The sequence below is a fragment of the Dama dama genome, chromosome 29 (genome assembly GCF_033118175.1).
Source record: "Dama dama isolate Ldn47 chromosome 29, ASM3311817v1, whole genome shotgun sequence".
Taxonomy (NCBI): Eukaryota; Metazoa; Chordata; class Mammalia; order Artiodactyla; family Cervidae; genus Dama; species Dama dama.
Window position 1 is genome coordinate 54,231,809 of NC_083709.1, and position 22,769 is coordinate 54,254,577.

At 40.8% G+C, this 22,769-nt stretch overlaps 1 protein-coding gene across 13 annotated transcripts in view; it reads right to left on the reverse strand.

Annotated features, from left to right (window-relative positions):
- The window catches only part of TRPM3 (transient receptor potential cation channel subfamily M member 3), an 896,309-nt gene that overhangs the window by 78,475 nt on the left and 795,065 nt on the right, over nt 1-22,769 (reverse strand). For 4 of the 13 annotated variants that reach the window (XM_061132826.1, XM_061132818.1, XM_061132821.1 and 1 more), the window contains 8 exons: nt 21,537-21,671; nt 14,683-14,733; nt 7,552-7,587; nt 7,253-7,393; nt 5,895-5,924; nt 4,784-5,073; nt 3,918-4,146; nt 1,463-1,630 (listed from right to left, as the gene is read on the reverse strand). In XM_061132826.1, coding sequence (XP_060988809.1) covers nt 1,463-1,630; nt 3,918-4,146; nt 4,784-5,073; nt 5,895-5,924; nt 7,253-7,393; nt 7,552-7,587; nt 14,683-14,733; nt 21,537-21,671 — 1,080 coding nt within the window. The remainder of the gene's footprint in view (nt 1-1,462; nt 1,631-3,917; nt 4,147-4,783; nt 5,074-5,894; nt 5,925-7,252; nt 7,394-7,551; nt 7,588-14,682; nt 14,734-21,536; nt 21,672-22,769) is intronic. The other 9 variants (XM_061132817.1, XM_061132820.1, XM_061132827.1 and 6 more) reach the window with 3 other exon arrangements.

Sequence of the window (22,769 nt, forward strand, 5' to 3'; positions counted from 1 at the left end):
AGTGTAAGTAAAGCATTGAACACCATTATAACAACATTAACAAACATTTATCTCATGATAGGCACAAGTATACATTAGTTACATATAAGCTTTTCACATTGTTTACATGTACCTGTGAGCTATTGATAATAATAATGTTATTATTCTCATATTAGAGGTTAAGAAACTGTGCCTGAGGTCCTACAGTGAGTAGGTGATGGGGCAGGATTCTGCTGAAGTATTTAATAAAGATCTGATATTACTATCACCAATGGTTCTGCTAATGATCAAAATATGGTTTCCTATACTTGAAGGGGCTCAGAAGCCAAAATTAAGGTCAGATCGTTAGGGAAGACAGTCATTTGCTCCTAACATAGAGGGAAACAGATGCCTCAACTGATTTACAGAAGGATCCTGAAACTGAAAGTAAACATTGGATTTCAACTCAGTGAGTGAAAAGCTGTGGCTTGAGGCTTATACACTGTTATACTTGGGGCTGGGAATGTGCCTGCAAATAGATCTTTAAGAAAGACCTGCTGGAAGGAAATAGCATTTATCTGGAGGAAAAACAACTCACAGGGTGTTCCCATTAGGATTATAATGCAAAGGCCTTTTGTCACCTGAGCAAAGTTATTAGTTTCTCCCCAAACAACTTCTTCTGGCTCATCACAGTCACCGGTCAGAGTGATGGGGGATATCCAGGAAGTTCTAAGGAGTTGTTGCCTTATGTCACCAAAGCTCTGAAGTCTTGTTTGTCCCTTTAACAGCCTGTGATATTTTTAGACTTCGAATGCAATCCAGTGGCAGTCACACTGCTCTCCAGTTAGAGTTGTGGGAAGCTGTCCCATGCCCAGCTGCCCCCAATCCCCCTACAGAACAAAGGATCCATGCTCTATAATTATACCAGGAAGAGCTAATAAAAGCCTTCCATACAAACCTCAAAATTCAATTAGTCCTGCATTTGTGAGCCTGACCTCGAAGACAGATAAAGGCTTAGCTTCTGATCAGCACAACAGTTTCAGTTCAGTGGAGCCGGCTGCTCCCAAATCAGATTCCCTTTCCTCTTCATGTGCTAAGACTGCCACATCACCTGGTTGTTTATAAAGTATCGCCTAGTTGGAAGATTCAGACTGTCTTGCTTTTGAATTTCACTGGGTTGCTGAGTGCCACTTATCCTGGCCAAAGGATTAGAATTAGACCCTTTAGTTACTTGTACATAGAGAGGACACTGTTTTTTGGGGGGTGGGGGGTGCATAGCACACAGCATGTGGGATCTGAGTTCCCCAACCAGGGATTGAACCTGCCGCTGAACCAGAAAGGAAGTCCCCGAGAAGACACTTTTATAATACCCTGGTCTCAATACTTAAATGGAAGTAACTGGTGGGAAGGTGACCTCAAGAGTTGCTAAATCTTAAGTCATATCCACGGGAGAGGTGGGTTAGCGGTTCTCCCCTCCTACAATAACTGCATAGTTTTTTCTTACTGTCAGTTCCATGTCCTCTTCGTCTTTTTCCTTCGTGGGCTTCTCTGGTTCTTCTTGCTCCTTCTCTTGCAGGTGGATTTCCTGGGCCTGAGTCATATAGGGCATGTCATCTTTGTTCTTGAACTCCAAGCTGAGAATTGAAGGAGGAAGTAGAATTCCCAGAATTACCTAAAGTAATAATAATGATAATAATAATAATCACATTTAAAGGATTAAGATAAGGGTAGTTGCTTAGAATCAGAACACCTGGGGTGTGGGGTCTGTATTTGTGTGCATGTGTGGGTGTAGGAGTGTTGGGTGTGCCCAGAGTGAGGACCTGCATATCTGAATAACTAAGTACATCCACGCTAAGAGAGTTCCATCTGCCCACGTGACTGGGAGCTGTTAACTGTTAACTCACAGTAGCTCAGTCTGACTTTGGCAAGACAAAGCATCTTACTCAAATACATCTTACCCAATTAACACCTACTTTGTACAGGGGAAACTGAGGGAAAAGACCTTACCCAAGACAAATACAGGAAAAAATTCAGATTCCCAGTTAGTCACGTGATAGCACCTAGCTTTGTGAAATCAACTCATATGTATGTCCACTGGCATTTATTTACTAATATGCCAAGTGGAATTGATTATGTATCATCTGGTTATCTCTGTAAAAAATACTGTCCTAAGTTGACCTCAAGAAAATCTGGACAAGAAAACATGTTATTCATTTTAGCATCCCTCAACATTTCATATTATCCAGCAGAAACACACACACATATACACACACTCGCACACATACATACATGTATACATACATACACGGGCTCTGTGTCACTATGAGAAGCCCCTGCACCAGGCCTCAGGAGGCCCCCCACTGTGTTTCACTACTAGCCACATCAGAGATCCAGAACCTCACTGTTTCCTGGGACCAAGTTTCTGACACCTGATTTGTGCTCCCTAAATCTTCTCCCATCTCTTCCCTCAATCCCAAAATGGTTTATGTACAAGCTTCTGAGTACAACCCTCCTTGAAGAAAGTGTACCAACGTGACGGGCTAAGAGAGGTCATGAAGGGCAAGTAAAAATGATCCTCAAGTAAGCAGGCAAGGACAGCCTGCGCTTCAGTGCCCAGGGACCCGAGAGCAGCTAAGGGAAAGGGGAGAGTGGGGGCCCTGCCTCAGGGTGCCTGGCAGGCCTGGGAAGGCTCAGATGGCAGGCCTGGCAGCCTTCAGGGGACATGACACCCTGTCCTCAGAGCTGAGAGCCAGTTTTGGCATTGTTTGCAGTATGGTGCTGGAATGCCCATGACCCACTTCATGGAACCCTTCTGTGACTCTGGGCCAAGAGCCCACAGACAGGGTGGATTGGGGGAGAGGTGCTGGCTCTATCAGGGTGGCATCAGCAGACTGCTCTGGTTTGGTGGCCCTTTTGTTGTGGGCTGACCTCAGAGTCACCTAGATCAGGTTGTTCTAGGTAAATATGAGCCTGGCTGGTTTCAGTTGCAACAGCTACAAACTAAAAAAATTAAAGCATTTTTAAACATTCTTTCAATCTCCTCCTTTCCCCATTTTGTCTTTTAAAAAACTCTTTCAGTTTAATGTTTTCCTTGTAAAACACAGAAGAAAACATAAAAAACTCAAAAGCCACTGATGATCCTATTTCTTGTATTTTCAACCCCAGGGATAAGCACTACAAAAAGTTTACTGTGTATCCTTTTTGTTTTTTAAAAATATGAAGTTATACGGATAGAACTATCCATGTACATGTGCTTTAAAAAACAACAAAATATGGTCTTAGGCTGCATATTGGTCTGCAACTTCTTTTTCTTCACTGAAGAATAGATCAGGATTATCTGGCAACATCTTTACATATAAATCTATCTTATTTTTTATTTCATTAAAAAATTTCTTAAGTTTAGCTGATAAGAGCCAGTGTCTCTTTATGACACGGTGCCAAGGGAGGGCCAAGGTGTTCAGGCTTGCATGGAGGTAAAAGGTTGTCTAGGTAAGTGTCTCCTAGTGTAGCATGGCTTGTGACAGAGCCCATGGTACCTCCTATGGTACCTGTGTGTGACCGTCACCTTTGAGTCTTCTGAGAAGTATTACTGTCTATGCATACCATCTCCAGAGGCTCTTTTATTGTTTTTTCCTCTTGGTCTGGCCACACGGCAGGCGGGATCTTAGTTTTCTGACAAGGGATCAAACCTGTGCCCCCTGCAGTGGACGTGTGGAGTCCCAACCACTGGACTGGCAGGAAGTCCTACCTAGATGTTCTGATTTAGCAAAATTTGGGGTTGGCCCTCATTTCCGTATTTTACAAAAGCCCCATTATACAGAAGATTCTGATGCATAGTTGGGGCTTAGAAGTCCTCTCCCAAGTTAAGAGGATCTCTACTACCATTGCAGATTTGGCTTGGAAAACTCCCACCAACCCCCTGGTCCTCAAAGCCAACAGAGCCTTCTGGGAGCACTGACCTTGAGGCCTGAGTTCTTGCGCATCCGGAGCCGACCCATCCACATGTCTGTGAGCAACATCTGGCTACACGTGTGCGCGATGAAGTCACGGTGCTTGGCAGCTACCGCAAGCTGTAGGCACGTGGCATTGCTCCAGTTCTTCAGTTCATACGTCAGCAGTTTCATGGCCAGCTGCTCATCCTGCTTGTAGGACTGGTCCAGGAGCTCCACGGCCAGCTGGCCAAAGTCCCTGAAAGAGAGAACGTGAGGAGCTGTCTTTTGGCGCTCTTGGAGACTTAGATGAGGAAAGTGGCAGCCCAGTGACCAGGCCATGTGTGGTTTAGTTGTTCCTTATGGGGTCTAGTCTGTTCATTCATTCACCCAGCCAACACCATTAAGAATCCACTGTGTGCCAGATATGGAGTTTAGAAATGGGGGTGTAAGTCAAATTAGTCATGATCCCTGCACTCAGGGCCCCGAATTCAAGGCATATGGATGGGTGAGGCAGATCCATAAATCAGAGTACAGTATATCTTCTTAAATGCAACAGACCTCAGTTCATAGTTAAGCCTTGTCAACCACAAGTGTGTGATCTTGGACGAGTGACATAAATTCTCAGTCTCATTTTCTGTAGGTGTAAAGTATGTATTTTAAGGGGACTTACCTCTTGGGGCAGTTGAGAGGGTGAAATGAAATCTATGCATCTGTGTGTACCTCTGTATCTAGCACTGTGTACCCTAGGTGTTAACTGTCTGTGTCCATCTTCTGTGTGCACCTTCGGGTGGATACTGCCTCCTCTTAAAGTACTGGATAGCTCAGACAACCAGTATTTGGGGCCCATCTTCCCTTCTCTGCCCCTGACCACCCCATTTGCTGGACTGTCCAACCTGGAGTTGTGGTTCAGCTCCTGAGAGATGTCATCTACCATGTCGTTCTCAGAAGCCTCGTGGGCCATGGCTTTGCAGAGCTTACAGGCCACCAGGGCCTTGGCCATGGCCTCCTCGCCATGCTGCCAGAAGAATAGGGCCATCTTCTGCCGCTTCATCAGGACGGCCCACACCATCAGTTCATGAAAAGGGAAAGGGAAGTGGTTGATCTCAGGGTCATCCAAGTCAATGTCCACCTCTTCTTCACGCTTCTTGGTTGTCTTTCTTCCTCGCCTCAAAGGAACATCATCCTGTAATTTTAGGGAAAAAAACCATAGAGATGGAGTTAGAAATTAATCCAATCAATTCAGTAAATAGTTCCTGTGTATCTACTACTAGCCCAGCCCTGGGATAGATACAGAAAGAAACGAACTATCCTAGCTTCTATTCTAAAAGAACTCACAAGTTCATGCATGCCTAACTTTAAAACAAGCTGTAATAAATGCAGAAGTCCTATGAGAACAAGTCAGTGTTAGACTTTAATTTTAAACAAGTCTTTTTCAAGGGACTTTTTAAAAAACAAAACTTTCATCTATTCTTTTCCTCTACAGGTAGGATCATTTGTATCTCGTGATGGACAGCATTACCCTTTCTGCTGAAAGGACAAGGACATCCTATACTTGCAATTGGATATAGGATAATAACCACATGAACAGAAGATGGGAGACAGATACTCTATCTTGAGTTTCTGCATACTTCATTAGATGCATTTGTGAAGAATTTCTGGCCTTTGGGTCTGTTGCCATTTGTAAGCACCCAGGAGTAGATTTCACTTACTGGAACCTATATGCTTTCTTGGTTTTTAAGTTAGTATTTCAAATATGATTTATTTTTGTTTGGAATGTTAATATAACCTCATGATAGAATTTTCAAAGCTACTGTGACCTACCCCCTTGTCACTGGGAAAAAATGTCACTTCCTTATTTTAGAATCATATACTAAGTCCTACCACTGGAATGAACTTATATATATACATACATACATACATATATATATACACACACACATATATATATAAAACATGTAATAAGAGAATAAATAATTGACACTAATAATTTGAATAAACACTTACCTCCATTCCCAACAGTTTCAAGGCTTTGGGCTGTTAAAAAATTTTATGCACAAAGTTAGATCTTTCTTTATAGAGGTAAGAATCCTAATGTATCTTAAACAGGTAATGGAACAAATCTATTGTACCATATAGCATTTATTCATTTCACTAAATAAAACACCACAGGGGAAGCTCTTTACGGAAATTCTAAGAGAATTACAAATTTAGTAACTTTGGTGAATTACAGAAAATTAGGAAACTGGAGAGGTATAATGAGATTGCCTAAAGGGTAGACCCTGCAGGTTTATAATCTCTTTTATAGACCAAGATTTTTTCCATCTTCCTAAAACCATCCTGCTTGGTTGACATCTCTTAGACATCAAGCACTTGAGTGAACAATGAGACATTCAATCAAATGATGAGATGTTCCTCAAACCTCTGAAAGACCGCTGTAATATGGAGACTTGGGGTATTATTCAGAAATACTACATGTTGAGATGATTCATGCTGGCTATCTCTCTTTGCTGCTGACCAGTAGAGCAAGGGTGAATGGGGCCAGAGGGATGTTTGTTGAGGTCAAAGGGCATGGACAGTGTAAGCACACATAGCAGCACCACTGGTCACACTGGGAATGTGCAAAACAGGCACAGACCAAGATGGAAGAGAAGGCATCTCGGCAAATTATGGAGCTAAAGAGAACTCATATGGATGAAAAGCTTTGGGGGGAGTCCTCAATAATTTCTACAGGTATAGATAGATCCCAAGACCAAAAATCTTGAATGCTGATAAAGTAGATAAGATTATGCTGTGTGCTGTGCTTAGTCGTATCCGACTCTTTGTGACCCCATGGACTGTAGCCTGCCAGGCTCCTCTGTCCATGCGGATTCTCCAGGCAAGAATACTGGAGTGGGTTGCCATGCCCCCCTCCAGGGGATCTTCTCAACCCAGGGATGGAAGCCAGGTCTCCCACATTGCAGAAGGATTCTTAACCGTCTGATTATTTGAATATAATTACTATTCGCTGATCATTAAGGTTTCCTTTTTTAAATGAAAAAATGAGTTTTTTAATGTACCAAAAGACTTATTTAGAAGCTGAGCATGTCATCTCAATTCACAGCATGTATAAAAGCTAAAAAAGGTTCACTTTCAATGCCAGTTTCTGATTTGAAGTGGACCTAGTGAAGAAAAGAGAGTGTAATGCTCAGTACATTTTTTTCCTTTTCTTTTTTAAACAGATTTGATGGCAGAGGGAAGAAGAGGCAGGACCGCTGCCTTCTTATCTGATTTCCCCCTTGCAGACAAGGAAGCAGCCACACTCCAAATCTACTGCATCCTAGACCTCCCCAGAATCCAGGAAATGGAATTGCAGCCAGCCTCACCCTCTTTGGGCCAAAGAGATTGTGGTAGAGCGTCCGGAAGCGCTTGCGCGTGTAGTTGCAGCGATAAGCCCCTCCCATCAGGTACTCGATCACCAGGCCAATATCGATCAGGCTGATTCTGTAGTCTGGTGGCAGGTTCCCCTACCAAGGAAGAACGGGACACACACACATCCGAGAGACAGCGGGGTTTACTAGGGATTCTACTCCATGTGTTCTGTAACTATTTTAGACTAAAATAATAATAATAATAATTCAAAAGAAACATATGAATGTATTATTATGCTGGTTAATCAATTCACCTTAAAATAGATCCAACCGAAACCTGGATATTCTCGCTTGGAAAGAAGACATAAGTTAAATAAGAAGATGCAGTAATCGTCGGCAATAACAGAAAATCAAAATATTTATTCAAGTCTTCAGCTGGGGAGAAAAAAACACCAGTGTAGCAGAAAGAAACACAAATGGCAAATTCTACCACTCCCAGCCACTAAGGAACTAGGTTCCCAGATGCTCCCCCAGACCCCCTCACTGCTCTGCCTCATACTCAGGCCTGTTACCGGCCTCTGGCTGATCATTTATTTCTTCCTGCTCACTAAGTGAAGACTCCTTCCAGAAAGTAGTTGTTATTACCAGGGACTGCATCAGGTGAAATATGCTGAGAGCTTGAATATCCTTTATACAAAACTTCTATTAACAATTTTTTAAAAATTGGCACCTTTTAAATAAAAGGAGAGCATGATGGATGTTATGACAAAGACTTTTCTGAACATCACTTGTGTTTAAGGAAGAAAGAGGGATGAGATAAATGAAGTTTTATCAACAGAATATTTATTTCTCCAAAATTAAAGAGGTTTTTCATATTTTCTTTCAGAGAACAGTGCTTCTTAAAGATCTAGAGCTATGGTGTAAGTTTAATGTTGTACATATAGATGCAAAAACAGAAGAGTTATTATTATTATTATCTCCTCATCATTGGTTTCTGCTTCAAAAGGGACCTCTGTGTAGCCTGAGGAAAATATTTGCTTTGTTAGGTGATCGAAGAATTAGCTGTTTGTGGGAAATTCTGAGCTCACAGTGAGTTCCAAAGGGTACAGCTGATCACATCTCACTATCTGAAAGGTTTCGTTCCCTGGCGCAGAAGTGTGCTCTGTACCATGAATGGTAGAGGTACCACATGTGTAGGAAGCCTGGCACACTGTGTCCTTAGATATATTTTGGAGGGACGGGAGGACTGCATCCACTTTGCGATTTGTCTTTAATGGGGGATCCATTCAGGATGCTAGGTGAGATTCCTGCCATTTCATGGAAATGGCTCACAGCAGTAGTGGTGGTTTTCTAGCCTTGTGGCATCTGCACCGCCTGGGAATGTGGTGGCAGTGCAAAGGTCTGGACCCTGTCCTGCGTCAAGTATGAGATGCTGTGCACTTCATGAGCCGTCCAGGTGATTCTGAGTCTACGACATAAAGTTCAGATGGGGTTACACAGCAGCATTGGGAAATTCAAAGTGTACGAAGATAATCATTGTCACTAGGAAATTAGCTTATGAAGGTGGGTCTCAGTTATCCTTACTCAGCTTTCCTATGGCCGAGAGCAATCATCTGAAAGGGATTCAGAATCCGAGGTGGCCAACTGTATCCTACCATCAAACCTGTAACTCTCTATCTTTAATTGTCTTATTTATCTTCCCATTCCCAATGCCTGGTGTATGGTAGGCATTCAAGATATTTTTGGGGAGGAGGGGTAAAAATGTGAATAAGTAAAACACTGAAATTAATCAATGTATTTGGGGTCAAGTCTCAATTTGGGGTTCTTCAGTATTATATTCTCAGTAACATTCCCACTCAGGCTATCAAGAAAGACCAAATCAACTAGGCCCTTTAAAACAGAACTTAGAGAAAGATTTAAGCTAGTAACTTATCATGTGTTGTCCTTTTCATAAATGCTAAACTGAATTTAAGAATATTACCTGTGCAACCCTTTTTCTCCAATATTTTGGGCAGTTTCCATATTGTCTGGCTCTTACTGGACAGTCATGCGAGGCTATTATTAGCAGCACCCCAGAGCTGCTTTGGGCGTGCGTGGGTCAGCCTCGTCTCCTCTGCATTTGGCTCCTACAAGCGTGACTTGCAGAGGAGGCTCACCCCATCTGTGCTGTTTTCCTTGGCACTGTGAGGCTGGCAGGGGAAAGAGCACTGGCTGTGTGTCAGCTGCTCTGGATTCTGTCCATCCTTCACAAATCATCCACTTTCCCTCAAGGCCTCAGTTTTCTTCCCAGTAAAAGGGGCTGAACTCCATGTCCCTTATGGTCTGTAATGCCCAAATGCCAGGTTTCAGGACCACCCCCCCCACCCCCACAGCAACAAAGGTTTATTGTAATGTGACCGAACAACAGTCATAGCGAGTCTATGAATTTGTGCCTATTTTTAAACCTTGTAACAACTTTCTAAATTTAAAATGTTGGTAATAGTGAGCCTACTACCTATATATTTTCTTTTGAGAAACCATGTGTGAACATCAGTTTGAATTCTAAGAACAAGAGTCAATATTGCCTGAAGACCAATATTGAATGATGATATTTATGCTTTTGAGATGTAAGAGTGGGTTTTCAGGAAAGAGATAATGGTAAAATTCAAAATAAATAAAAAATTTAAAGGACAACATTTTTTTTGCAAATGTTCTATAAACATTGGTGATGTTTTGCAGAATTTTATGCAAATTCATAAAGGGCTGATAGGTTTACTTACTACCAAAAAAGGTGATGGAATCTACTTTTCCTAAAGACTTCTTATATAAAGCTTGATTATTTCATAGTGATTTTTGTACAGTCTGGTCTGAAACAGGAGAAAAGATTCTGTGACTATTCTGGGTTACTGAGTTTTTGAGTGATGGACTGAAAGGAACTAGCCTGAATTCTGTCTGACCACAAGAGGGCGATGGTCACCTAACTCAAGGCAATGAGGGGTGGCTCCGTACTTGGTTCAGTTTGCGCTCTGCAAACAGGCATTGTGGACACAATTACTTCAAGGTCCTATTTCTAAAGGTTCAGTTGTTTGATCACTACCTGGCAGGCTGCTCTTATATCTCTGCTGCCAGGTCACTGGGCAAAGACCTGTCCAGAGCTTGCAGAGTTGATGCAGTTTCCAATAATCCCTGGAATTTGGTTAGTAGAGATGGAGGCTTAGAGAAAAGGGAAGGTAAATGGTTAGGTAGGGATGCGGTTGTACTCATAACATCCACTTCCTTTTTGGAAAAAGAAAAAAGTAGAAAAAAATGCCACCTCGTATTCCACAGGTAATGTCCAAAAACCTCTGGAGGAGTCTTCCTTTGCGCGGTTCCTTTTCAAACAGGAAGTTGATATACTGGAGTAATATTCATTCTGCCTGCTGTTTCTGTTATTCCCTGTTCCCCCTTTTTGGTAATTACTTTGATAACTGGTAAAACCTGAACACTTATTTCCCATTTCATGCCTTAACAACACATAGCAAGCCATAGGATTCAAATAATTTGATCCAGAGAGTAAAATAGAGAGGTTTTGATCTATGGATAGGTAAATTTGACAACTGGAAAATGTTGTCGTTTTTCATGCCATGAGCCACGACTCTGAAGCTAAATTTTAATCCGCGCCATGCCTAAGGATGTCTTTTAATTAAAAGAATAATTTGAATTCATTTATTAGATATGCTTTTCTAAATGCACTCTGTTTTTCAGATGTCAATTCATGATATCACTATCAGATTTCAGCTGCTTAGGAAACTTTTTTCTTTTTTTCTTTCATAACGAGCCTTCAAAAAAGACTGTTTCCTTCTGATATATGCAAGGTATAAAATGACAGCTGGTTGTCAGATTTAATAAGGGAGAATGGGGAAAAGACCATCCTGGTGAAAATTCATGGGAAAAGAGAATACTCCCTCAATATGTGGCATGGCAGTAAACTGGGCAGCCCTTCTTTTAAAGATTAAGAATGCTTTGGTAACTTTGCATCAATTTAGCAGATGAAGTTATGAAAACATCCTTTCTTTACCAAAGTGTGTCTGAAATGCTTTTGCTTTAAAATCCTGCAAAGCACTGGGTCTTGATTCCCATATAGATGAATTTTATTATCATAATTTCACCACTCTTCCTATATAATGTTCAAATATCACCCTTCTTTATGGGGAGGGATAATTCAGGTAATCTGAAATTTAAGACATTTAAGAAAGGAAAACTACCTTTAAAACATACAGAGGCACAAATTGAGCAGACAGCTACTAAAATGGCAAGTTAGATTTCATGGAAAAGCAGACAGACTCAGGCCACTCTGGTTTAATATGAAAGCACTGGTACATCCAATGGATTATGCACGAAAATGGCTCAGGGAACTGGGTTGGCTGGTATCATTTTAAGTTTCTGGTTGATGTGGAATACTAACTCTACTTCACTACTCTTAGATTGCTCTCTTGATAGAAGTAATTTGAGATTTTGAAACTAACTTCAAATTCACCATGCTCAGGTTTCAAAGGATAGTTGGACTTGGAGATATCCTGGTTAACTTAATGATGGTATGATAATTCCTAAATGTATTCTCTGGGTTCATAAGTGTTATTTACATTTAATAGACATATTATCAAACATTATGTTTAAGGTCCAGGCTGTGTTTCTAACTTTTGAACAGCATTCATTTTGTATTTATCACTTACTGATTAATTTTTTGTGATAATAGATTAAATCAACTAATATGTACATAAAGTCCTATAATTGTAAAGCACAAGCATATGCTGATTATTATGTTCCTTAATTTTAAAAATTGTTTGAACTGATGAAGATTTTCTTAGCATTTTAATCCTAGTCTTTTTAGATTTTGCATATCTTATTGGCATAAATTGCTGAAAGTCATCTGAAACCTTCTGAAGAAGATACACACCAATATTAATTTCTTTCTCATTCACTTCTTAAAAAAAACACAAACAGAAAAACCTCATTTTTAGCTCCTTTCACCCATAAAACGTAGACACTGCCAGCTCCTTTGACTACCATTGTGATTCTTTCTTGCTTTTCATAGTCAGACACTCACCTTTATCATAGAAATAAATGGAATCTGCATTTCCTGCCCCTATTTCTTCCCAAGGGAAGAAACTAAACAAAGGCTTTCATTTCTTCCAGCCACACTGGCAGTCTCTTTTTCTCAAGAAAAAATTTTCCTAAGTAAGTTCAGTACTATCCTGAGTGATCTGTTATCATATTTTCCCCATTACTAAATTAGTAAATAAATGAATCCTTATGTAACTATATTCTTGCTCTGGTATTGGGATCACATTTGAAAGAGAAATAAAACTGCTGTTAACTGATAGTCCTTCCTCCCAAATTCTTACCATCCTGTCCTTTCTAGTGAGTTTATATTATTTTTGAGGTACACCTTTAGCTAAGAAGTTAAATAAAACCATACCTTAAAAACACTCTACATGTCTTCTACTAAATGTAAGCAAATGTAAGAGGCAATTAATAGGATTTCAGAAAAAAGAAAGAGGAAGAGAACCTATTAGGAGAGGTTTTGATCATTTAGATTCAGTAGAACCTAACTGTAAAAATCTCTGAAAATCAAACTGGGTGATGGAGGCAGGTGAGCAACTTCGAAGGCCTGGACTGGCCAGTGACTGGGCCAGAAGGACAAATGCACAGCTGTTTCTTCAGAAAGCCTCATAATTCCTTCAGGGACACAGACTAGATTAAGGTAAGGGGGATATCTTACTTTTTATAATTTCATAAAAACTAAAACATTTTATTAAACATGAATAACAAGTACCTTGACAAAGAATACATGCTAGGTGTGTACACCTTATCTTCTGAGATACTTCCCTCTGTTTAGTTTCCATGCAATTTTAAGCCAAGATAAATTAAACTAAATAGGAAGACTAGAGGAAAAGAGAAATGGGTTTCTTGAGGGCAGGTACGCTTATGGCTTGAAATGGGGCAAGCCATGGAAAAGTGATCTCGGTGAAATGTACGGATGGCACAGCCTCTATTTCCCTTGCTTTGAGGGAACTGCAGGCTTCACTCACTCACACAGATGAGAAATTTTTCAGTAGGATTGTGTGGAGGTGAGAGGAAAGTTTCTAAGGGCCAGCAGAAGAAAGCTTTCTGTACCCTTTACTCGTTACTAGCAAAGTCCAACTGGCTAATAGTATATTATAAGTAGCTCCAGGGCCTTTGCTTGGCCTTTCAAAGGAAAAGTTAGTAAGTGACTACAGGACACCTAAAGGGTAGTTCTAGCCTATGACTTCCCATGAGATGAAGGAGTGGTACTCTTATTTTTTTACCTCACTTCATAGATTTTTCTGAGAATGTCCTATGGACTTTGGCAAAGAATTGCGACCAACTGGTAGGTGGGTATGTGTGTGTGTGTGTGTTTGTGTCGGTGCATGTATATGGGGTAGGGGAAGTGCCACCACCTATTTTTAACTTTTGGAATGAAAACATCATTTTCTGGGAACCCACCCAAGGATTCAGAATTGAAGCTACCTTGGAAAGAGTTTGTACAGGGCAAAAGAACAACCACCTGGTAGGATTAAATGTAACCTCCCTATGCCTCATTTTTTCATCTATAAATGGGGATAACACTATATAATAAAAATAATAATAGTAAAATAATTACTTCATATAATTTTTATGAAGATGAAGTGAGCTAAGACACATAGAAAGCTCAGATTAATGTCATACACTTAGTCATCACTAAACCCGAGGTACCATTACTTAATAATAATAATGATGATGATTAAAGGATCTGAGTTCTAATTCTAGCTCCTTACTAACCACTCAAGATAGTTCTCACCTCCTTGTGTTTCAACCTCATTTCTAAATTGGGAATAAACCTACTAGACCCAAACCAATTGACTCCCCACCCCCCCCACCCCACATCAAACTGGATGATGAATGTGAAAAAATATATTAGAGAAAATAAAGTGTTAGCAGCATGGAAGGTATATTTGTGTTGTAGTCTCTGTTTTTCTGAGAGTTTTTGAGCTATGCTTACCACGCTCTGTGTCATACTAGAAGTGGCAGTGATACACTGTATCAGGAGCTAGTAAATAAATAAGCCTTTCATGGTCGGTTGGATGGCATGGAAATGAGCTCCCCAAACAGCGAGGAGCACATGGAAAAATACAGGTAATGTACATAAATCCACACAGCATAGGGGGAAAGCCTAGAGTTCCACTATCCAAAAGCATTATGTCCGATGAAAGCATCTAAAACCACAGACAGCGGCACTAAAACTGCAGCTGCATCATAAGCAGAGACGTCGGCGAGTTAGAAGACAAACGCGCACGCCATGTCCAGAAATGAGGGGGTTCTGACAGGGACAGGAATACTCCGGCAGTTCATGCAAAACAGGCACTTTCTAATCACAGGAAGCAGTCAAGACAGGGCCTCCGACCTGCAGTCCGGAGGGTCCTTACCTTTTTGACATCCCTGACCAAGTGGTACAATGTGTTTGAGGGCCCATGTCTCTGAAAACAACAAAGAAGAATCAAATGGTTTTGCTAGTCAGGGGCTCTCACTGGCAAGGAAAGAAGGGTCTGGAGGGAAGGGTGTTGGCTGGTGGAGGGGCGGTTCATCAAGATGAACCTTGTTCTAGTTGCTCAGTTGTACCTGTCTTTTCTAAATAAACACAGGGGCAGGTTTTTGGATTGTGGCTCCTCAAGAAAAAGCATTTGAGGTTCTAGGTTCAAACTATGCAAAAGAGGCCATCAACTCTGATGACAGCTGGGTCAAAACATCATTCAAGAGGCTAGTTGTGGAGCAGGGGGAGACACAGGGGCCAATTTAGCGCTTTAGAATTACACTTTGGCACACTGCCAATTGCAACTTGTTTATTACACATAATGAATGAGAAACTGGCTAAAGCAGGGCTTGGCAGACTTTTTCTGTAAACAGCCAGATGGTTAATATCTTAGACTTTGTGGGCCATACAGTCTTCATCACAACATTCAACTCTGCCATTGCGCAAAAAAAAAAAAAAAAAGTTTGTTTGCTTAAGGTAAGACTAAAATGAAGTAAGTGGTTTGCCATCCTCTTGTCTTTCAGGATAGGAACTCCAGATGAAATAGAGGATGCCTAGTTAAATCTGAATTCCAGATAGACAATGAATAATTTCTTTTTATTTAACTTTCATTCATTTTATTAATTCTTAATGTTGAACTATTTTTTCTTTGTCCTATTGATGGTCTATTTGGTAGTTCTCTTTTTTATTCATGTATTTTTTATGTATGAAATTTAAAGTTTTAGATGTAACTACATCTCTTAATCTTTTGATTTACAACTTCTTCTGTTTTTATGTTTTCTCATCTTTTTTTTAGAGGTATAACTGACATATAATGTATTAGTTTCAGGCATACAATGTAAATGATTTGATATTTGTATACGTGGCAAAATGATCATTACAGTGTCTCTGCAGTATCTGTTGCCATACATAATTCCCAATTTTTCTATTGTGCTAAGGACCATAAAGATCTACTCTTTAGCAACTTTCAAATATGCAATATAATATTATTAACTATAGTCTCTGTGTCATATATTACATTCTCATGACTTATTTTATAAACAAATTTGGAAATTTGTACATTTTGACCAATAACAATGAATAATTTTGAGTATGTCTCATGCAATAACTGAGACATACTAAAAATTATTTATTGTTTTCTTAAATCCATATCTAACTGGGAATTCTATATTTTTATTTGCTAAATCTGGTGACTGTGTTGGAAGATCTTGAACAGTGATGGTAAATCCTTAAGCACTGTTGGAACACATTCAAGTATTCAAGACAATCCCTGTGTACTGCCTCAACTACTGGCTCCTTCAGGTGGACATACTCATCAGAGCTATTTTTCCACTGAGGAATGGAGTATTGTGTAGGGATTAAACCTTCAAACTCTGGAGTCAGAATGCTTGTCTCCAAACCTGGCCCTGCTGCTTACCGGCTGTGATCATGGACAAGATGCTTAACTGTGTCTCAGTCTTATTATCTCTGAAATGAGAATAATAATACCACTTATCCGGTAGGGTTTTTGTTAGGACTAAATGATGAAATGTTTATATAACTATAGCACTCAATAAATGTTAGCTATTCTTTCACTGAGGCTATCCATTGTCCCATAATCCTTTTCAAAAGAGTAGTCCAGGGATAGTTGATTACCACTGACTGGAGTGATGAAATCGCTTGGCCTTTCTTGATCTATAACTTTCCTACTTGCTTCTTTCCAATAGTTGAAATAAATCACCCTCCTCCCTTGATTCTCTATTCATATGAGGGTCATTCAATTCTGTATTTTTATTTATTGAAAACCCCATTATTCTTTCCTCCCCAACTTTACTGACATGTAACATTGTAGAGTCGGACATGACTGATGTGACTTAGCAGCAGCAGCAGCATTGTATAAGTTTAAGATGTACAATGTGATGATTTGATGCTCGTATATATTGTGAAATGTCTATGGCAATAAGGTTAGTTAACATATTCTTCAATTCAGTAATCATTTTGTTGTTGTTATGGTGAGAACATTAAAGATCTGAATCTCATAGTAAGTTTAAAATATACAATATTGTACTGTGAACTACAGTCACCATGCTATACATTAGATCCCTAAAACGCATTCATCTTATAACTGAAAATTTGTACCCTTTGGCCATAACTTCTTGGTTCCCCCAGGCCTCAGCTCCAGTTTTTTTGAGGAACCTCCATATTGTTTTCTACATTTGGTTCCCTTGTCTAATATTAGTTAACTGTATACGCATGGGATTATTGCTGGGCTCTTGTTTGTGTTTCATTGGTCTATGTGTCTGTTTTTATGCCAATACTACTGTTCTGATTACTGTATGTTTGTGATATAGTTTGAAATCAAGAAGTGTGATGTCTCCACCTTTGTTCTTCTTTCTCATAATGGCTTTGGCTATTCAGGGTCTTTTGTGGTTCCATGCATATTTTAGGATTCTTTTTCGCTTTCTAGGAAAAATGCCATCACAATTACATTGAGTCTATAGATGGTTTTTAGTAGTATGAACATTTTAACAATATTAACATTTCCGATTCATGAACATGAAATAGCTTTCCACTTATTTGAGCCTTCACTTTCTTTTATCAGTGTCTTACAGTTTTTGATGTATAGATCTTTCACTTCTTTAAATTTATTCCTAAGTATTTTATTGTTTTTGATGCTAAGCAGAATTATTTTCTTTCTTTTTCAGATAGTTCACTGTTAGTGTATGTACTACAATGTATGTAAGTACAATTGATTTTTGTATGTTGATTTGGTATACTGAACTTTACTGAATTAGTTCTAACAGTTGTTTTTTTTTTTTTTTTTTTTTTGTGGAGTCTTTAGGATTTTCTGTATACAAGATGCTGTTATCAGCAGAGAAATTTTACTTCTTTTCAATTTAGATGAAAATTTTTATTTCTTTTTATTTTTGGGGCCTAATTTCTCTGGCCAGGGCTTCTAGTACCAAGTTGAATAGCAGTGGTAAGAGTGGGCACCACTCTTGTTCTTGTTCCTCATCTTAGAGGGAAAGCATTCGGTCTTTCACTAATGAGTGAGGTTCAGTTCAGTTCAGTTGCTCAGTCGTGTCTGACTCTTTGAAACCCCATGGACTGCAACACGCCAGACTTCCCTGTACATCAACTCCTGGAGCTTGCTCAAACCCATGTCCAGTGAGTTGGTGATGCCATCCAACCACCTCATCCTCTGTTGTCCCCTTCTCCTCTGCCTTCAATCTTTCCCAGAATCAGGATCTTTTCCAGTGAGTCAGTTCTTTGCATCAGGTGGCCAAAGTACTGGAGTTTCAGCTTCAGCATCAGTCCTTCCAATGAATATTTAGGACTGATTTCCTTTGCGATTGACTGGTTTGATCTGCTTGTAGTCCAAGGGACTCTCAATAGTCTTCCTCAACATCACAGGTCAAAAGCATCAATTTCAAAGGCATATATGGGTTTGTCATATATGAACTTTAAAACACTGAGGTGTATTACTTTCATACTTAATTTGTTGAGAGTTTTTACCATGAAAAGGTGTTGAATCCTGTCAAATATATTTTCTGTATCCATGGAGATGATCATATGGTTTGTATATTTCTTTCTACTAATGTAATGTATCACATTTATTAATTTGTACATGTTGAACCATCCTTGCACCTAGGGACGAATCCTACTTGTTCATGGTATATGATCTTTTTAATGTGCTTCAATCTAGTTTGCTAGTATTTTGTTGAGAAATTTTGCATCTATATTCGTCAGATATATTGACCTGTAGTTTTCTTTTCTTGCAGTGTCCTTATCTGGCTTTGCCATTATGGTAATGCTGGCCACATAAAATAAATTTGGGAGCGTTCCCTCCTCTTCATTTTTTGAAGAATTGGAAACGGATTGGACTTAATTCTTTAAATGTTTGGTAGAAGTCACCTATGAAGCTATCTGGTCCTCAGCTTTTCTTTATTGGGAGGGTTTTGATTCCTGATTCAATCTCATTATTTGTTACTGATCTGGTCAAGTTTTCTGTTTTTTTTTTTTTTGTGTGTGTGTGTGACTTGGACTTAGTAGGTTGTATGTTTCTAGGAATTTATCCATTTCTTCTATGTTGTCCTATTTGTTGGCATACAATTGTCCATAGTAGTCTCTTGAGATCCTTTGTATCTGTGTGGTATCAATTGTAATGTGTTCTCTTTCATTTATAATTTTATTTATTTGAGTCTTCCTTTTTTCTTGGTAATTCTAGCGAAAGTATTATCAATTTTGCTTATCTTTTCAAAATATAAACTCTTTGTTTCATTGATCTCTTAAATTGTTTTTCTAGTCTCTTTCATTTATTTCTGCCCAGTGTTATCGCCTTCTTTTCCTAACTTCAAACTTTGTTTATTCTTGTGTTTCTGCAAGGCTGCAAGGGCTGCTGGGCTTTTCAACAGGCCTAGCAGCCGGGGGCCAGAACAGGCAGCAGTGGTGGCTGGAGTCGGTGGTACATGCACACATTTGGCCGTGGGGACCGGCCACAGGTGCCTGTGTAATGGTGGGAGCCAGTTGCAAACATATATGCAGTGTCAGAATCCTGAGCTAACAGCAAGGGCTGGGGCCACCTGCAGGTGCTCTGGCAGATGCAGGGCCCCGGCTGTCAGCGTGCATTACTGTGGCTGCAGGGTGTTACTGTGAGTGCATGTAGACCAGTGCAGGCCAGCGACGGAAGTCTGGCCAGTGGGATGCAGGGGTACAGCTGAGAAGCTATTTGAAAGCAATCCTAGTAGGCAGGCCAGTAACAGAAGATAGGGTGGGAGCTGGGCCCACAGGCAGCCTTGGAGGCTCTGACTGTTGGCACGCACCCCTGTAGCTGCAGGGTTTCCCCGTGGGTGTGTGCACGGAGTAGAGGCCAGTGAAGGGAGCAGGGTTGGGACATGCAGGTACACAGCTGGAGGGACCGGCTGCAGATAGCCCAGTGGTGCAGGTGAGTGTCAGGTGATAGGTCTGATTCCGGGCCCTCGCGCAGCCTAGGCTGCTGGCGTGCACGCGTGTGGCTGCAGGGGCTTGTAGTTCTAGGGTCCTGTACTTCCATGGCAGTGGTGCTGGCTGTCAGCCCAGCCGTATGTGGGTACCTGGCTGGAGGTGCTAGCTTTCAGAGTGTGCACAGTAGTGGGGGACAGTTGTGGGGTCTAGACTGGGTTCTTAAAATTTGTAGCCAGAGGCCTGGGCTGGCCACTGGGGTGAACCCCAGGATCCAGCAGGGTTGAGAGGGGAGGGTGTGGTGAGGGGCTCAGGTGACTGGTGTCTATGAATGCAAGTATCTGCAGAGCAAAAACCAGTGAAATCTGCAGGGTTCTGTGGAGGCTTTGCTGGCCACTGGTTTCTTTAGCAGTGAAAGCTGCCAGGGTCCTCTACAGAGGAGGTCACTGGGAACTGTGGTCACTCAGCTGTCAGCCTGGCTGATACTGTGTTCCTGGCCATGACAGTATGTCTCAGATTTGCAGGTCTCTGGGTAGGGTGACTCCTTTGTGTGGCGCTCGGAAAGGCTCACCACTGTCTTTTCCAGAGAGGGGAACTCTTTCTAGCTGAGGAGCTTCCTCTTGGCACGGAGCAGTACCAGCCTCAGGGGCCAGGGTGATACAGGCACAAAGACGCTGTTCTTCTCTTTTTTGGGTGGTTATTTTCAGATTTTTTTTTTTGTTCCACTGTTCTGCTGAAGTTTTCTTAATTGGACTCCTGAGCTCTCCTAGAGCTGTCTTTGTTGTGAATAGCTGTCTAATTGCTGATCTTTGTGGAGGAACAAAGGCTAGGTCTTCCACTCTGCCATTTTGGCCCATTATGACTGAAAGCCTTAGTATGCTGAACTGAAAAAATACTGTAGAAAAAAGAGAAGTGTGGGGCCACTCTGCTGAGTTGTTTTCTACTTTCCGCAGTGGGAATCTTATTGAGCCAGGGTGGCAGCAGCTAATCCCTACCTCTGGCTGGGGATAGGTCAATAAGCTCCATCTCATTAGTGCTGAGAGTGGGACAAAGAGGCACTGTGACAAATGAGGGTCTCTGAGAAAGACGTTTTGGTTCAATACTGGCTCCTTTGTTTACTTAGAAACTTTAAGATCTTGAATAAGCCAATTCTCTTCTTGGCCTCAGTTACTTCATCTGTAAAATGGAGGGAAACAATATCTATTCTTTAAACTTCATTGGATTTTTGTGAGTATCAGCTCAGAGCTGATATACTAAACTCACTGAATACTCTCAAAAACTTCATAAATAGCAGTTTTACTTTTGATTACTTCTTGATATCCCCAGTGAATGAATTAACAAATCGTTATAAAAACAAAGCAAAAAAATCTTCCTGGGTAACTCCAAACAAAAAGTTTTTACATTTTATCCTGTTATACTGCAATGAATGAACTTCACAGTGCTGAGAATACCAAGATGGTGCGGGATAGTTAACTGGCCTCCTTTGATGGTTGGAGTTAAATCAATCCTGCTCTGCTGATTGCCTCACACACTCTATGGGTTTACAGAATGAAGTATGTTCTAATTTCCAGAGCCTTGTAGTTTTGCCTAAGAACCTGAGAACATTACCTTTTGGTGATCATGTAACTTTCTGCCTCTTACATGCTGACAACTGAGCAGTTAAAACAAGTGGATTTCTGGTGACTTGGTGTTTGTTGTCGAAGGGAGCATTTGTGGAAAATGATCCATGCATTTGGAGGGGAAGGCAGGGACTCACATTCATGTTGGGGGCAGGAGAAGGTAAAACCAAAAAAAGTAGAGAAAATAAAAAGTGCCTTAGCTTGGTCCTACCGTATTGTACAATTCCTCTAGTCTGGAGATGGTGAGAAAACGATGCATGCTTACTCCATTCTCTATAAGTAATTTCACAAAATCCACTCTGTCCAGAACTAAGGCATCCAACATGGCTTGCTCCAGAGACCCCACCTGCAAATCAAGTCACTGAGTTAGTCTGCCCTAGGGTCTAAGGATGCAATTTTCTGGCATTTTCCTGAATACTTTAGAAATGGATGTCTTTGACATCTAGTAAACCTTTTGCACCTCCAAGAACATGCTAACAAGAGTATCTCAATTTCACTTTTGGTACACCCACGCTCTCTCCTGTATTTGGGGGCTTGTCTTTGCAAACAAAACACAGGGCTTTCTAGTTCTAAAAGCTACTTTTTTCCCTCTAAATCTCTTCTTTATTCTAGATTCTGAGAAGGTTCAGGGTTTACAAGGTTTTTCCTCTCCCAACTCTCTAACCAAACTTCTACAAAACCACTAAAGTGCCAAAGTGAGTATTTTGCTATCTTCATTTTCATCTTCCTTCATCATCTAATTTAGGCTCTAAATTAGATTTCTGACTGACCCAAGAAGTTCAGTTCAGTTCAGTCACTCAGTCATGTCCGACTCTTTGCAACCCCATGAACCGCAGCACGCCAAGTCTCCCTGTCCATCACCAACTCCCGGAGTCCACCCAAACCCATGTCCATTGAGTCGGTGATGCCATCCAACCATCTCATCCTCTGTCGTCCCCTTCTCCTCCTGCCCTCAATCTTCCCCAGCATCAGGGTCTTTTCAAATGAGTCAGCTCTCCGCATCAGGTGGTCAAAGTATTGGAGTTTCAGCTGACTCAAGAAGAGGGATCTAGTAAATAGACCAGAAAGTAGACTGCTTTTTTTCTTTTTCTTTTTTTAGTTAAGTATCATTACCTTACCTCCATCTTGCCCATTTCTACAGGGAGACCCAGTAACTATTTAGGTCATTTGGTTTGTTTACTAGGGTTTTACTTAATTTCTTTCACAAAATTTCTCAGAGACTCTGTGACAAATCTTTCTACACTAGTAATCCACTGGCACTAAAGGAAGCCAGGTTTCAACCCCAGGCAGAAGCTCTCTGGGACACAGGAAGGGTTGAAAAAGACCTGTACACGGGGTGTTTTCCTTCAGTGATTCCAGGCCCAGGAATCAAATTCCAGACTGCTGGCTGTCTCCTGGGGGTACAGGCATACACCAGCCAATGGCCAATTTTCCAAGGTTTTTT